The sequence below is a fragment of the Hydra viridissima genome, unplaced genomic scaffold, assembly GCF_058129835.1.
Source record: "Hydra viridissima isolate aposymbiotic clone 2 unplaced genomic scaffold, HvirCarnegie_v1 scaffold_1, whole genome shotgun sequence".
Taxonomy (NCBI): domain Eukaryota; kingdom Metazoa; phylum Cnidaria; class Hydrozoa; order Anthoathecata; family Hydridae; genus Hydra; species Hydra viridissima.
The window spans coordinates 121,845-138,002 of NW_028324300.1; the positions used below are offsets into that span (position 1 = coordinate 121,845).

Sequence of the window (16,158 nt, forward strand, 5' to 3'; positions counted from 1 at the left end):
TTGCGTGTGACTAAGAAAAAGGTTCTTTTAAAAAAAAAACAACCATTGCAACGTTTGTTTCTGTTAGAAAAAAGTTAATTATTTTCCAATATATCTATTTACAAAAAAGCATACAGCAATCGACAAAAGCCATGAGAAAAATTAAAATAAATTTTTTTAATTTTTCATAATTACAGCTAGTGAGTCCCCAACCAGTTGAAGCCATAGGACGAAGTCCTCGCCAAGCCCATCTCTCGACGGGTACCTAAAGTTTTATTAAATGAAATTTTTTGAAATTTGAAATTTGTTGAATGCAAACACATGATTGACTTTTGTAAAAAGTGGATTGAAATTTTTATTAGTGCGTACCATAAAAAAAATGATGCGCTCTGACTAAAACTTTGCACAACAAGCTATTTGCTTTTTACTTTATTTTCTACCTTAGTAAATGAACTACAATGACTTCGTTGCGTAAATTGCGTAAATTTTTCGTACAAATCGATAAGATCATCAACATAAAAATCTAATAGTTCTCCAACATTTTAAATCGATAACAATATCTTTAAAAATTTGTTCGTGTTTGTAAAAATGTTATAAAACACAGGTCATTGCAAACGGTATTCACTTAGAATATATAATATCTTTAGAGACAGTAAGAAATATATTTTCAAAAAGAAATAAAAATACACTTTTACATAATTTACAGTAATCACATAAAAGACTTAAAAGAAATGTAAGGAGCAAAGATTGCGCACAAGTATACAACTTTACATTTTAAGGACTGAATTTAGCAATAAAAGTGAAGAATTTAGATTTTCCTCAAACTCGACATGCAAGTCGTGAATATGATCCGAAAAATGTTACACATATTTCAAATTCAGCATAATGTTGACTTTTTACATACATTCTCTAAGAGCATTTCTGCATATTTTTTTTAATAAAAATAAATTTTCCTTATACTTCAACAGTTTTTGATAGCTCTTATGCGTTGACCTTATAGCGCATTTCGAAGATAAGCTAACTAAGCGAGTAAAACAACAAACAACTATATTTTCAGAATGTCACCCTAATGTATATAATATCACCTCTGGCTGCTAAGACGATTTCGTGCGCTGACAGGTTTTCTACGCTGACCTTATAGCGCGTTTCGAAGATAGGTAACTAAGCAAGCAAAACAATAAACAACTATATTTTAAAAATGTCACCCTAATGTATTTAATCTCACCTCTGGCTACTAAGGAGGTTTCATGCGCTCACATTGCAACGCATTTCGAAGTTGAGTAACTAAGCAGGTGTCAGAGCAACACAACCTTTATATAAATAAATTAAACTAAAATTATTAAGCAAACATTCACAAAATTTTTAAGTAAAAGTAACATATTGTCACGCAAATGGAAACTACAAATATGGTAAAATTTGAGTTGTTATTTTTTTAATTCATAGAAAGCTTTTTCAGGTAATAATATCTAAAATCGGATAGTGATTTTTTAAATTCAATTATATTATTTGGTAATTTAGTTTGATTTTTAAAAATCTTGAAAAATCTCATTGTTTTAAATTTACGAAGTCTTTCCTTTTTCCGTCAATATCCGAATATTCAAAAATCAATATATTAAATATTACTACTGATCGCTCAGTATTGACGGACAAGTATGGTGATTGATATTATGTTTTGTGTTTAAATAAGAAATATTACAAAACACAGGTGATTCTTTAATAAAATGTAATTACCTAAGTATGATTAAGAGTTTACAAGAAAAATTTTGACTAAGTAATTAATAAAAATAGACAAATAAATTCATAAAGCTCACATAAAAAGAACAAGCTTATTAGATGATGCATATAAACAAACATATATGCAAAAAAAGCAAGGAAATAAGAATAGGATGACTAAAGAAACTTTTAAAAGTCAAGTAAGTGAGAAACTTGTTTCCAACTCTTAAGTCTTTATTTAAAAGTGTTCTGTATACCTACTTTTTTTTCTTCTGCGCTAACGTTTTAATTTTTTTGTTTCTGTGTTCTTTTCCCGTTTTTTCTTTTTGTCACTACATTCTTAGTAAAACATAAACTAAAATCTAATGTTTTGTGGGAAGGGAACTTATTTATCACAACTGACGCTAAATACTTTTGCGTAATATCCGTTAAAGCAACTTTCCTGTTCATGAAGTTATCAATAGATTTTTATTACTATGAAGAACTACGCTGAAAAACTGCCTAAAAAAAGAATTTCTAACTCTTTTATTTTTGAACGCAGTTATTTTCACCTTAAATTTAATAAGTACTTCCTAGTAATGTTCTCAGAACATAAATGTATAACCTCAAACTAAAAACCTGTATTTTATGGCCATTGACTAAAAAATGAATTGGTGCTGAAAATGATGGCAGGTAAAAATTCTTTGTATTTCATACAAGGACTTGCTTTAAATTAATACCAAAACGTTGTTTACTGAGCTATTTAGCATCCAAAACGAATTTTCTGGATTATTTATAGTAGGATAACTGCTGACTTCGAAGACTTAAAATTGAGCATTATTTTTAAGTATATACGTTCACACCAGGCTGTTTTTGTGAAGTCTTAAATAGAAATTTGAAAATATTGTCTAGATTGTGTTAGCGTCCTCAAGAAAGGAGAGAAGAGTTGAGGTAATTTAAATGAATCTCTCAGTTTCCGTAATTAATTTCAATGGTTTTATTAGGCTTCGTTCGCTAGTTATATTAGCTTTACAATAAAATTAACAAGTGAACCAGAACTAGTTTATACACGTAGGAACTCTTATTTTTCATCAATATTCAAATTGATTTTAGAGAGAAAATCAAGAAGATATTGCCGGTAAATATTGCACACGAGAAGAAGACCCAGAACACTTTTACGCTCAGCACATTAATGACGAAATAGGTACTTTTCATTCTTTAGAAAACGACGATTGTAAAGCTGATTTATAAAAAAAAAAAAGATTTACAAATAAAAAAAATTACTTTGTTTTAGGATTCGGTGTATTTACAAGTAAAAGAATAGAGAAAGGTAGTTTTCTTTTGGAATATGCTGGAAATTTGCAAAACGCAGAAAAAGGAGAACTTAGCCTATCGAAACACTTTGAAGATAACCGCGGATGTTATGTTTATTTCTTCGATTGGAATGGCAAAAAGCTTAGGTGAAGCATTTAATTTAAACTCTTATACAAGTTGCTTTTTGTCACAACGTATTTTACTAATCGCCTAAAATCTTTTAGTATTGACGCCACAAACAGCAAAAGATTGGGGAGATATGTCAACGATGCTCCCATTAGCAAAGCAAATGCCAAAATGAAAAAAATAATAGTAGAGGGCACTCCACGCCTTTGCCTCTTTGCTTTGAGAAATATTCAAGCAGATGAAGAAATACGCTATGATTATGGAGTAAAAAATTTACATTGGCGACAGGTAGATTATCTAATTAAATTCAATTATGCAAAAAAAAAAAACAAAAAAAAAAACAAAACTCGCACATTCACCCTAACTCAAGTGTAAAAAAAATAATTAGGTCAGATTCTTTTTAAATTTAGAAAAAACCAATAAAACCCCTGAAAAGCATAGGCACAATGGTAAGTCTGTTAGAGCTTTGATTATAGGAAAGAAATTCTTTTCCAACAATTCAAATTTAATGAATCAGCTAATTTCATTTTTTCAACGTCTTAGGTTCAGAAAAAAGCAAGCCAAAGAAATCCCAATACGTCTAAGGAAATTGAACCTCGAAATTACCGATGTTTTGTGAGACTTGAACCTATCTTCGACTCATTAAGCGGTGGGTATAAGCAAACTTCTTTAAGAATCTTGAATAAACCTTTCCTCAGTGAATATTAACCAACCTTGTTAGCTTTAATAAACGAATGGTTCAAAATGAACTCTTAGACTGGTTTAAACTCGCTTCTCATCATGATCATAATATCAAGCCTAATGTAACAAATAAAATGCAAAAATAATTAATACAAATTGATGGATATATTAATACTGATATAATATTTTGGTATTATTTCCAGAGTTAAGAAGTTATAATTCTGAAAAAGTGCTCGAAGAGCCCAAAGAAAATTATATAGGTAAGCAAGTATTTTAAAAACTAATTAATATTTCTTAATATTACCGAAACCAAGGCAAGAGACATCAAATTCCAAATATCTTTGATACTCAAAAATACGAGAGAACTAATGGCATCGCTTGTTCCTTCAGAATAATCTGTTGGATTGAATATCTTGATCGATATTGCCTCACACTCCTCCAGTTCTGCTTACTTCAATATTCACCACCAAACTTTGCTGTTTTTCTTTCAAGAAACAATGACATACAATTTTATTTATTGACACCACTTGTTATACAAATTTAAATGACCTTATTAACTTAATTTCTGCACTACCATAATAAAATTGTGCTCCAAACTTAAATATTTAACCTTAATTCTGCATTTGTAAATAAAATATCACGCTATTGAAAAGACTTACAAACCAGTCAAGCAGCTAGTGATTTTAAGGGATTCGCAGTTTTAAAGTCGGTAAATAAAAAAAATATTGTGTAAGAATTGTTGCGCAAAATTAAGGTTTAAGTCTTAATTTTTAGATATCAACTAATTTATGCTAAGGAGGAGGGATGAGATATATTTTTTTGTTGTTTGCGTCCCCTATCATTTTCATACTCTTTGATAGGCCTAAAATAGAACTTCAGATCATAACCAAAAGAATTTAAAACTGAACTTGCGGGGAAATGCTACTAATAACAATTGCTTAAAAAGCATTTTATTTTAATAAAATTAATGAGCTAAGAAAATTTTTTCTTAGATTCACCAGATTGCAACTTAGTAATTTCTGAAAACTTAGACAAGTTGATTGATATTTGCATTAAAGGTAAATATTTTATGCCTTTTTACAACTATAAGTTGTCCCTTTAATCTGCTTCTATAAATTATAATTAAAAACTATATCTAAAATTTTTTACAGATAACAATGAGATATTGTCTAAAGGTTCCATTAAGTTAACTGATGAAGATGAACCAACTGAAGAAAATTGTAAGAGTGAGTTGTATATATATGAGAAACTAAAATACACTTTATGAAAAGTCAACTGGGAAACATGCTTCAGCATCCAATCATAGCTGTTGCATACTAAATGACTTAAAAAATCTTTTATTTGGCATTTAGTGGAAAAATGAAAAAACTACTAAAGCCAAATACTTACAAATAATACTAAAATAGTTTTAGATATGTATTACCACTGTAACTTTTATTCCTAAAAAACTTTAAAGTAGAAACTTAAATTTAACTTACCTCATTTATCATCACAAGGAAGTCAGCTATAACTATAATAAAAGTATTTTGCATTAATAGATTGCAGCTTTCAAAGTTCTCCAGACTTATTAGACGAATTAGTGGAGAAAGTTATAAATGAACAGACAGGTTGTTAATATATGCATTTTACAAAGTTCAATTTGCTGAAAATAATCATGTGAAAACACACATAAACTTTAAAATATATTTATAGATAACAGTGTTCCATGCCAAGTCAATTTAGACAGTGAACTGACACTAGGAGAGCAAACAGGTAAGTCATACTAAATTGAATATTTCAAAGAAGATGCACTGTGAAAAATATAAATTGAACTTATATGAAATATCTAAGGCTTTTAAACTACTTTGTAAATAGCTGCTTGCATAATGTTTATTCAACACATGATGATAATTATGATTAATTCTTCTCTCTTAGATGATATTGACTTCAAAATTTGTGAACTGAACTCCTTTTGTTCAGAAGTGAGTATTTTTTCTCTCTAAGTGATTAAATTGCCCAATGAGAAAGAGTAGGATTTATTAGACATAAACCACTAACCTTTAGAGAAGTCTAAAGCTGTTTTAAAACTTTGCAATTTCCATTATAGATCTACTGCTTTTAAATTTTCACTTCGTATTGTGTAACTGTAAAATTAAAAATTAATAAATATACATTAACTTATATAAACACTCAAATATAAGGATGTGCTACATTTTAATTTTTTTATTGACTTAACAATTTCCTGTCCTCTTTTTTACATTAAAAATACAGTAACAGTGTTTTAGCAAACATTGAAAATATTTTTAGTACTTTAAGCTTCATTAAAAATTCTTTTATTACTTTAAACTCATTACAAATAAAAAAAATATATATGTATACAAAAAGCTTACCAAACAATGCTCAGACACTCAGTTGGCACAGTTAAAGTATTTTATAAGTACAGATAAGCGCTAATAGGACATTATAATAATTGCATGATACAATAAAATTATTACAAAAAATGCTCCAAAATCAAATGATTTATGCTTTAAAGCATTCAAATTTATTCTTTATTGTTTTCACACAAAAACCTACAATGATTTTAAAAGTAAGCAATTACAAAAACATAAATACCATGCCTAAAAATTAAATTTAATTAGTATTTTATTTCCAGGAACCACTATTAAATACATCAAGTGTAGAAGAATTGATAGAGACCAAAAGCGATCAGAATATAACTGAGAATGTAATCTGATTCATTTTCTATTTCATTATTATTATTTCTCAATAAATTTAAAAAATTTTCTAAAAATAAATTAAATTTAACAATTTAGGCCAAACTATTAACAAAGAAAACAAGAAAACCATCAAGGCTATGTATATTCTGCAATAAATTTCAATCAAGGCTGTCAAGACATATTCAGCTCAAACACCAAGACAATGAAAGAGTCAAAGTTGCTCTTAAACTTCCTGAACCTGAAAAAATAAAAATGATTGATTTATTTAAGAAAGAAGGAATAAAAAATTACAACATCGAACAAGCTAAATTAGAAGAGCCTAATTTTCAAAGGTGAGAATATTTTTGCTATTTAACTGACTTAGATTTTTTAAGCAAACAATTTTATAAAACATTTTAACTCACTATACTATTACTTTTAAATAAACAAATTTAGAGAAAGAGTACCTATTAAAATTCACTCCCAAGAGGAAATCCCACAAAATCTTGAAATGTGTGGAAGCTGTAATGGATTTTTCTCGAAAAGATTTATAAGTCGCCACCTTAAACTTTGCAGTTCAAACTCTTCTAAACCAGCATTGCAAGTTCCATTATCTTTACTAAAGAATAGTTTTGCAGTGTCTCTTCCGGAGGATTTTGTTAGAGATGTTCTATCAAATCTAAGAAATGACAGCATTGGTCTTATTTGCAAACAAGACAGTAACATCTTAACAATAGGACTTCGATTACATGACAAAATGAAGAGAAAGTGTGACAAGACGTCTGAAGTCTTAAAATCAGTCAGGAATGACATGAGACGTCTAGCACACTTATACTCAATTTTTAATTCCATTGAAGGTGTGCTTAAAAAATATAACAACTCAATGGATATGTTTAATAGAGTAAACTTTGATTATTTAAGATTAGCAATTGATAAATACACTACAAACGAGGAATATTTGAAGTCTGGCCTCAAAATTGTTCTTTCATCTTTAATTAAAAAATCTGCAAAAATAATGAAAGGAACAGTTTTGACCCAGAACAACAATAACCTCACATTTGAGCAAAACAATAAAGAGGTTCTTGAAAAAGTCCAAGAAATAGACTTATTTATTTCTGTTTTTGATACCTGGAAAGGATTTGTATTTGGGGATGCAAGTTATGACATAAACAAAAAACGCCAACAAAAATTAAGGAAGCCAGCTTCCTTACCAGAAGAAAGATGATATTAAAACACTTAAGAACTATATCTTAAAAAATGTAAACAAAGTAATGACTGATGGGTACATATTTTGGGATACCCATGTATTCGTTGAACTTCGAGATTTGTTGTGCACTAGGTTAACATTGCTTAATGCGAGGCGTGGTGGAGAACCTGCAAGGTAACTTTTTCATAAATTTTTGTACATTAATTTTTTCAATACTAAAATATTGAAGTAATTAACATCTTTTTAAAATGAAATGGATAATGTAAACAGAGTTTAACATGACCTCAGCAGTAAGGTCAGATCAAACAGTTAAAACAGTAATTTATGAACAGAACAACAAAAATATCAATAAAAACTGAATAAATAAAAATCATAAAAACAAGTTACAAAAGGAGATTGTTTGTACAGAAAAATTATTAAACTAAAAATATTTCTCCTAGGTTATTATTAAGTGATTGGAAAGATGCAGAAAAAGGCTCGTGGGTTGATCCTCAACGAGTTCAACAGCTTGACGAACTTGACAGAAAATTAACAAATACATTGCAAATAGCTTATATGACTGGAAAGGTATTGTTTTTTTTTATTAAAATAATCTTTTGAAAAGAAGTATTAAAAATTACCAATTAGTAAAAATGATAGTAATCATTTAATAGTTGAGTACCCAAAGTCAAAAATCTCTGAATTTCTGTAACATTGACATTTCAAGCACTATTTGCAGAAATATAAAGTGATTTAGATTGTTTTTAAAAAAATCTAGCATCAGGGTGTCATACTAAAGCATACAATTATATTTTTCAATGTCCTTTTTTACAAACTATACATCTCATTGGCGTCAATTTAACAAGGTTGTTACAAATTTCAGATAGAACTCTTCTTTAAATGTAATGCAATTCTTGTATTAAACTACTTATGAAATGTATTCTGACCTCAACTAACTTTTTTCTCCTTCAAGCCTAAATACAGTGGATTGATTATAAATCTGGTGATTGAGCATCATTGATTTCAAATCTTGTGATTGAACATGTATAGATATTACACAAATCTGCTCAAACAAAATTAAAGAAGCTCCGCATAGCAATACTAACCCTCTCAATGCTACCATACACCCTTGGTAATATAAAACAATTGCTATACTTTTCACATTTAAATCTTTTAACAAGCCCTTGCTTTTCTTGTCTATTACTTCAAATTACTTTCACTTCTGAAAATTTCTTGCTTCTGCTTACATTAATATTTTCTTATAAGCTTATCTCTTTTTCCAAGGTAAAATGCGTCTCACTATATTTAAGAAACAAGATTTTCACAGCTTTCAGTGAAGGTTTTGGTAAGATCATTATGACTTAACCTTGCATTTGCACTAATATGACAAAATATAAAACTGTTTAACTATGAAGAAAAAGTCTTCATAAACTAACCAAATTTCTTGATCCTTGATGGTAGTAAATATCACCTCAAATGTTTTAGGAGTATATCTGACATCATTTTCAGAAATCAACAATCTAATGGCTATTTCTCTGTTGTTGATCCTTCACACCTCTTATCTACCACTACTTTTTATTACTTTTCTATTTTAAGTTTGGGATCTTCTTACAATCTCAGCCAAAAAAAAATCTGAAATGATTATCATTATCTATTTTTGTGCAACCTTTGTAAGGAAATAATAAAACTAGCATTGTTTAATAAAAAGTTATAAAGCTCTTTAGGTGAAGTTTTACTTATGAGTAAACAAACAAATAGGTTTTCAGGCTATTGTAGACCATGATTATAGAAAATTTATTTTTCTTCATCATTCTAAATTTTTAGAATTTCTAGTTCCCAAAATAGTCCTGTTCACTGTCAAATTCTGCATATACACATAAGTTACTTAATAAGATTCATTCAAGATAGATCACTCATAAAACCTCTGAAAATATACTTTAGGGAAACAATCATTTGGTGCCAGTCATTATTCCAAAAGACTCTATTGAAGCAATTAGAAAATTAGCAGATTTTAAAATTCGAAAGGATGCAGGTATTTCTGAAGAAAATCAATATCTTTTTCCTAGTACACAGGGAAGCAAAAACCATGTCTCAGGGTGGCATGCTCTTCACAACATTTGCATAAAAATTAAAGACAAATTGCAGTTCTCAAATAAACTTACAGCAACATCAAACCGTCATCGAGTAAGTACGTTGTTTGCAATGCTGGATTTACCTCTTAGAGATAGAGAACTGTTTTACGAGCATATGGGCCACAGTCAAGCAATAAACCAAAATGTTTATCAAGCACCACCAGCTTTACTTGAAATAACAAAAGTTGGTCGACACTTGATAGATCTTGATAATGGTCAGTGTTTTTTCCTTTAATATTATTATTCTGAAAAAAAAAAAAAAAAAAAAAAAAAAAAGTGAAACAAAATAGATGCTAAATACTTTAAAATATAGCTAAGTCTTCTGTTTGTTCAAAGAGATTTTATTTTTTTAATATAATTTATTTCAAAGGAATACAAAAAGCTCCTTCAAGTACTTGTCAGACAGTAACTTTAACCACTGTTAGTGATCACCATTCTCAAAATGGTAATTAATTATAATTTAAATTATAATTTAAAAATTCAGCAGTACATTTTTTGAATTAAATTTTAAGAGCAAAGTAATTTTTATAATCCTTACAGATTGGACAGAGCACAGCAGTAGTGAAAATGAGGAAAATGATAATGATTGGCTTCCTGATAATAAATTTAGTAAGTTTATAAAGTATTTATGCAGTCTAAAATATCATTACCTAAATTTTTAAAGAACCTTTTTTGGATAATAGAAAATATCAAAATGATTTGCTTTGTTAGAAAATAAAATCAATAAAAGAAAAATGGGAGATAATGAATATGATCAAAATGAATCTGGTAAGTTCCAAATTCTTCTTGTATTTACAATGGATTTTATATAGTGATTATTCCTTTGATTCTCTCTTAGTTTTTCTCAAAATTAAAATTAAAAAATCAACGAGGGAAAATTATGAGAATAAAAAAAATCAAAGACTGAAAATCCTCTTTGTTCTTTAACATTGGTAGTGGCATTAAAAATAAGAATATTTAAAAAACCTCTAAAGTGTTTACTATGTATTGGTGTATCTAATAGCTCATTTATTTATTGTTCATAAACATTTTTTTAAAAATGGCTTTACTTTTATCTTCTAGTTTTAATTATAGTAAATTCTAAACAAGTTGATAAGCACAATTATAAATATCTATGTTGTATTATAAAGAAGTGGAATAAAAAATAATATGAATTTGAAAATAAGTACCATTTAAGTTTAAAATTTTTATTATGATAAATTCAAAATTATGTCAATGTTCAAATACAAGCCAAAATAATATCAAAAAGACAAAACAAAATAGAAAAAAAATTTTTTTTTTCAAACTATATCTCTTCTTTTTGGGTCCTTCTTTAACTTGTAATTTTATCCCAAGCACCTACAATAACTGCTTTTAGCTCTCATCTTTCTTTGGAAATTTCTGGACTTCAGTTTTTTTTGAAAATCAATCAGAAAGTTCAATTGGATTAACAAATGGTGCCAGGGCCAGCTACTTCACTGCATGAAAATGATTTTTATTAGTTTTACATTTTGAGAAACTGTCTCTTTACATGTCTTTACATCTTTTCAACAAATCTTCAATCTTTTTGCTTTTTAACAAAATCATGTTGCTGAAAATATTGTTAAAGTAGGTTTAATTAATATAAAATTAAATACATAAAATTAAATTAGATAACCATTTATAGCTTCAACATTTTCCCTTTTTTAACAGCTTAAAGAAGTATCTTTGCTTTTAGAGAAATTTACACACTAAACATTTTGCCAAAAAAAAAACACTTCATATATTCTTTAAAGGTTTTGATCAAACACAATGGTAATATCTTACAAAGTTTTTTTGTACATTGTTTCTCAAAATTACAAATCATATTTTGTTAATCAAAAAGTTGTAATTTTTCAAAGATGATAGTTGGAGGTTTTTTGATTAAAAAGTATAAAGTTCTTTTTAAAAAAACAAACAGCGAATTAGCAATTTAAGCATTTTAAACTATCAGAAGAAGTAGCTGGGGTATCACCCAATTTCACAAGTAAAAAGTTACTAAATAGAACAGTAAATTTTCAGGGGACAAGCGTTACATTTTAAAAGATTTCTGGATGAAATACTCAATGTTATTCTTCACAAAAATGTCTCTAAAACACAAAATATTCTTTGAAGGTTATATAAAAATTATCAGCTAAGGTAAATTCGTACTTTTAAAAATTAACTTGAAACTTTTGTCATTTGCTTGAAAACCTAACTACATCCTAGTTGAGTTTTTCATGAATATGGTTATTGAGGTCCCCTATGAAATTGACCTTTTTATGCCCTACTGAAATAATGTTACTGGTATAAAAAGTATCACCATGTAAATATGGTTTGAATATTTCTTTCCAATACAGGTCAACTCAGAAAAACAAGATTGTTAGATGTGGTTGTAAATAATGAAGTAGCTGAGAATAAATCTGGTATGTTTTTTCAATATTGTTTTAAGAATACATATTTATATAAGTTCATATTGCTATTTCAACAAATTAAAATGAAGGTTGTAAAAATATATACCTAAGTTCATAGGATTATGTGCAATAACTTGTAGTTAGCATATCTGGTTATCTAAAAGAATTTTAAAATGTAAAATCAACCTTTCTATATTATCATTCATAGTGACCTGACTATTAAGTATTTAACATATAAATTTGTTTTAGGGAGATCATACTTTCAATGGAGTGCAGAACAAGTCAAGCTTGTTCACAGTACATTTGGACCATTTATCAATGGTACTAACTTGAGCACTTTTCCAGGTGAGTTGTAGGCAGTGCTTTGATAATTTAATTTTAATCAAAAAATACATATATATGCTACTTTTTTATGAATTAACTGTAAATCTAAATAGATATAAGTTATTATTATTTTAAAGCAAAAAACCAAATGAAGGAATTCAGCGAACGCTATAATGTTGATATTCAAAAACTTAGAACAAAAATTTATAATGAGCGACAGAGAGTAAACAAACTTCATGAGCAAAGAATGAAAGACATGAAAATGTTAGAGTGAAAAATTACTGATATTTTGTAATGGTAGGTTTTCTTTTTTACTTTTAGTACCTTAACACTAATTTTGAAAGAAAAATGAAACCAATCATTTTGATGTCAAATCTGTAACTTTTTGGAGATGATAGACTTATGATTTCTTCGCAAAAATAACTAAATTTCAAAATAAATAAATAGTTATTAACCTCCCCCTCCCTCTTTCTCTGCAATAGTTTTCTATAGTTATACATTTATATTTTTTTAGTTGCTTTCACCTCACCTTTCAGTTCACCTTGCCTAGTTTAAAAGAGAGGAAGTTTTTAGAAAGAAAGAATAAAATACACTGCTGAAATATTTTTTGGTTTTAGAATGTCTATAAAAAAAAAAAGATATATGAAAAGTAGATACTTATTTTCAAAGACCAGCCCAAAGACATTATATACATATGTATATGAATGACATAACCTCTTTTGCTAAATCATCTTTAGAATTTTAGATTAAACATTCTCAAAAATATTGGTTATGATTAAACGTTTTTAAGTATAACTATTAAATAATTTTTTTTAATAATATTTTACTTTTTATGAAATTTATCAATTAGTTACTTTGAAAGTAAATAATCTAAAAACATTCATTGGATACAACAGTCATAATTGGAAAATAGCATAAATTTATCTTTATGCAGTTTAACAATTCTAAGGCATGCACTTTAATAAATATACATAGAACTAAAACTTACAGTAAGACCTCTGTAAAATGAATAACTCATGAGTTACAAAAAATGTTTAGCGGTGTACATAACACAGCTTGCACTGAATTGATATAATGTAAATTAAATGTAATAAACTAAACAAAAACTAAATATACTCTGCCCTGCCAACTAACTGTACTAGAATACGAAGATTTCAAAAATAGTAACCTTAATCGCACAACCTTTTTAAATAGCATTGTAGCTCATTTGCCTCCATTTGCTTCCATGCGATTATGCACTCCATTTGCAAGCATGCGTTTCTGGTTGTCGTTTTGCCGGAACGCGATTTAAATTGATAATTAATAATACAAGTACAAACTGAAATTAAGTATTGAAATACATAGGAAAAAAATTTAAAGTCGTTAGACTGGTAAAAATGCAGGAAATGCTAAATGAAATCATTGGAAGACATGAAAATGTAAAAACGAAACATTCCATCAAAAAATTTATAAGATCATTACATAAGTCATGTAGTTTTGTCCTCTACTGCTTTGGTGGTAAATATTAATGGAATTTTATTTATTAGCATTTTACATTTATACCAATATTTACAAGACTAGTATATCATGCCCTGTCGAAAATCAACTTATTCGGTAAATCTTTATGTTCGAAGATGATACACATTTACCTCCTCTTGTTCAATTTGCGTATGTACTTGTACAAGGGTGCGCTCCTGTTTAAATAACCTTACTCAGCTCAAGACAATAAAAGAAAAATTTTTCTTCTTCGCATGGAGCATATCACTTTTATCTTTAACCTAAATTTAAAAAAAAAAAGGAAAATAAAACCGCTCCTTTGAAGTACTCAAAATATCTTAACTCCCCCTCCCCTATCATCCCGAAAGACGCACTATGATACTTAATTACTCATACCAAATGTTTTAACAAAAATAAAGCTATTGAAAGCATAAGTAAATTTATTAGTCATAATTATGGAATGCATACTTTAATGTTATCTGTCTTTTTATTTGATATTTAAGCCTTTACAGCCCTTTGAAACATCATATCGGTTGATAACCTACTAACTAAAAAACAAAAGATGATAAAAATAAATAAAATTTATGAACTAAACAACATAAAAACTGGGCTGTATTTTGCTTTGGAGCATAAAATCAGAACTACTTATCAAGAGTTTATAAGGTTGAGTGCAATAAAAAAAAGAACGAAAACCTAACAAGCAATGGCTTCATAAGTTTAATATAATGTGTTAACATCTTATTACCGAAAAATTAATTAGAAATACTTACAACTAAAACTTTAGTCAAAAACTAAATAATTTAACAATAAGAAAAATAATTCAAAACAAAAATAAACTTACCAAGTTAACAACTAAACACTAAAGATTGCGCAAAGTTTAGAACAAAGAAAAAGCTCTCACGGTTGCATAACTAAAAAAAACAAAGTCGAAAACATTCAGGTTGCTCAACTTTTTCACTTCTACTAGGTATGTGTGCAAAATTTTTAAACTATTCTGCTATTCAATTATTTTACATGATTGTAAAGAGCTTTAAATCAGTATAACGATGGTGAAAATATCATAAAAAACTAATGATTCTACTAAAAGTTATGCCCATGACAAATATTCATTATAAGGAATGCTTAAGAAAGCTGCAACCAACTTAAAAAATTAGCGTTCGGCTTACGGTGGTTATATAATAGAACTTCATTGTTTAGTTTTTAGCGCATTACTTTGCCTTGGTCATATTTTTATTCAACTAATAACAGAATAAGGTTTTTTTTGTGTGTTTTTGTGTGTAAATCATGTTTTGAATACTTTAAAAAAATCACCAATATTTTAAGTAAAGTTTCATTTTTCTAAAAAAACAATTTTTTAATGAATAAAAAAGTCAAATATACAAAAGGTTCATAATCTTGAATCCCCCCAACCTCTCCAACAGAAGAATATTTGGTACCTTTACTGCGTGCAAAAATAGAGTATGAGCGTGTCATTATTTTTTAATAAAATTTGGCAGGTACATAGAAAATAGATATATAAAATTGATTCAAAAGTTAGCAAAAAAACGCACATACCTACTTCTACTTTACTAAAAATTCCAAAACTACGCTGCACAATCAGACCACACTAAAAATCGATAAAATCTCTGCAAGCGAAAGACATGAAAACGCGGCGACCGACATAATAACAGCTTAATTTATATTGCGATTACATTGAACATGATTAGGATAAAACTTCTTATTGTTTTTATAAAATCCTATACAAACATTGATAGTATGAACACTTTGACTCGAGATATTTTTACATTTAGGAGGTTTTTCTCACTGTATGCACTTACAGATCAGATTGTTCTCAATTTCCGTAAATCACAATGCACATCACTAATTGTTGAAGAAATTAAAGCATAACTCACGTCCAACAAAACACAACAAGAAACAAAAATTCGCTTATTTGAGCCAGAGAAGGGGTCAAAATGCAGGCGTCCCTGTTGCTAAGACCGTTACCATGGAAAAAAATTAAAGGACCTAGGCCAAGTTATTATACGCAAGCGCAGTAGTAACTTTAAAAAATTCAAATTTTAATAATGGCTACGGTCCGTAGCAACTGATTTTTTATTTAGTTGACTGATTATTTATATATGTTTCCATATAAATCAACATTTTAAACTCTTTCTAAAACTGAAATTATAATAAGCATATCTCAG

General features: G+C 28.1%; 2 protein-coding genes and 1 long non-coding RNA gene across 13 annotated transcripts; 2 read left to right on the forward strand and 1 right to left on the reverse strand.

Annotated features, from left to right (window-relative positions):
• The first annotated feature begins 1,172 nt into the window (after positions 1 to 1,172).
• LOC145195011 (uncharacterized) lies at positions 1,173 to 10,017 on the forward strand. 3 transcript variants are annotated; one of them, XM_090089079.1, is made up of 18 exons: positions 1,173 to 1,388; positions 2,584 to 2,622; positions 2,785 to 2,875; positions 2,966 to 3,131; positions 3,210 to 3,399; positions 3,522 to 3,560; positions 3,655 to 3,760; positions 3,996 to 4,052; positions 4,785 to 4,850; positions 4,944 to 5,018; positions 5,331 to 5,399; positions 5,485 to 5,544; positions 5,707 to 5,753; positions 6,425 to 6,496; positions 6,585 to 6,820; positions 6,924 to 7,848; positions 8,115 to 8,241; positions 9,595 to 10,017. In XM_090089079.1, the coding sequence occupies exons 1-16, from the start codon at positions 1,371 to 1,373 to the stop codon at positions 7,690 to 7,692; spliced, it is 2,100 nt and encodes a 699-aa protein (XP_089945205.1). In that variant the 5' UTR covers positions 1,173 to 1,370; the 3' UTR covers positions 7,693 to 7,848; positions 8,115 to 8,241; positions 9,595 to 10,017. The 3 variants fall into 3 exon arrangements, with proteins under 3 accessions (XP_089945205.1, XP_089945209.1, XP_089945202.1); XM_090089076.1 differs by lacking the exon at positions 1,173 to 1,388 and adding an exon at positions 1,703 to 1,892 and having other exon boundaries at positions 4,944 to 5,012; XM_090089083.1 differs by lacking the exon at positions 3,996 to 4,052.
• LOC149892749 (uncharacterized) lies at positions 3,396 to 15,683 on the reverse strand. Of its 9 annotated transcripts, XR_016452959.1 has the most exons (13): positions 15,530 to 15,681; positions 14,817 to 14,886; positions 14,444 to 14,523; positions 14,128 to 14,256; positions 13,682 to 13,817; positions 12,282 to 12,332; positions 9,816 to 10,030; positions 6,935 to 7,146; positions 6,162 to 6,726; positions 5,830 to 5,915; positions 5,271 to 5,302; positions 4,097 to 4,276; positions 3,396 to 3,909 (listed from the first exon to the last, which is right to left on the reverse strand). It is a non-coding gene; the product is annotated as an uncharacterized LOC149892749 (long non-coding RNA). The 9 variants fall into 9 exon arrangements; XR_016452965.1 differs by having other exon boundaries at positions 9,869 to 10,030; positions 13,682 to 14,256; positions 15,530 to 15,683; XR_016452958.1 differs by having other exon boundaries at positions 13,668 to 14,256; positions 15,530 to 15,682.
• LOC145193155 (uncharacterized) lies at positions 10,040 to 13,202 on the forward strand. The gene is made up of 6 exons (XM_090089087.1): positions 10,040 to 10,230; positions 10,326 to 10,394; positions 10,497 to 10,553; positions 12,122 to 12,187; positions 12,425 to 12,520; positions 12,637 to 13,202. Exons 3-6 carry the CDS (start codon positions 10,520 to 10,522, stop codon positions 12,771 to 12,773), a joined length of 333 nt encoding a protein of 110 aa, XP_089945213.1. The 5' UTR covers positions 10,040 to 10,230; positions 10,326 to 10,394; positions 10,497 to 10,519; the 3' UTR covers positions 12,774 to 13,202.
• Positions 15,684 to 16,158: the final 475 nt, after the last annotated feature.

What these genes read in the sequence shown, in the direction of transcription:
- LOC145193155 (XM_090089087.1), top strand. Translation starts at nt 10,520, where the DNA reads ATGGGAGATAATGAATATGATCAAAATGAATCTG. An exon ending in AGTAGCTGAGAATAAATCTG is followed by an intron (nt 12,188 to 12,424) that starts GTATGTTTTTTC and finishes AATTTGTTTTAG; the next exon opens with GGAGATCATACTTTCAATGG. An exon ending in TAACTTGAGCACTTTTCCAG is followed by an intron (nt 12,521 to 12,636) that starts GTGAGTTGTAGG and finishes ATTATTTTAAAG; the next exon opens with CAAAAAACCAAATGAAGGAA.
- LOC145195011 (XM_090089076.1), top strand. Translation starts at nt 1,836, where the DNA reads ATGCAAAAAAAGCAAGGAAATAAGAATAGGATGACTAAAGAAACTTTT. An exon ending in GCCCAAAGAAAATTATATAG is followed by an intron (nt 4,053 to 4,784) that starts GTAAGCAAGTAT and finishes ATTTTTTCTTAG; the next exon opens with ATTCACCAGATTGCAACTTA. An exon ending in GATTGATATTTGCATTAAAG is followed by an intron (nt 4,851 to 4,943) that starts GTAAATATTTTA and finishes AATTTTTTACAG; the next exon opens with ATAACAATGAGATATTGTCT.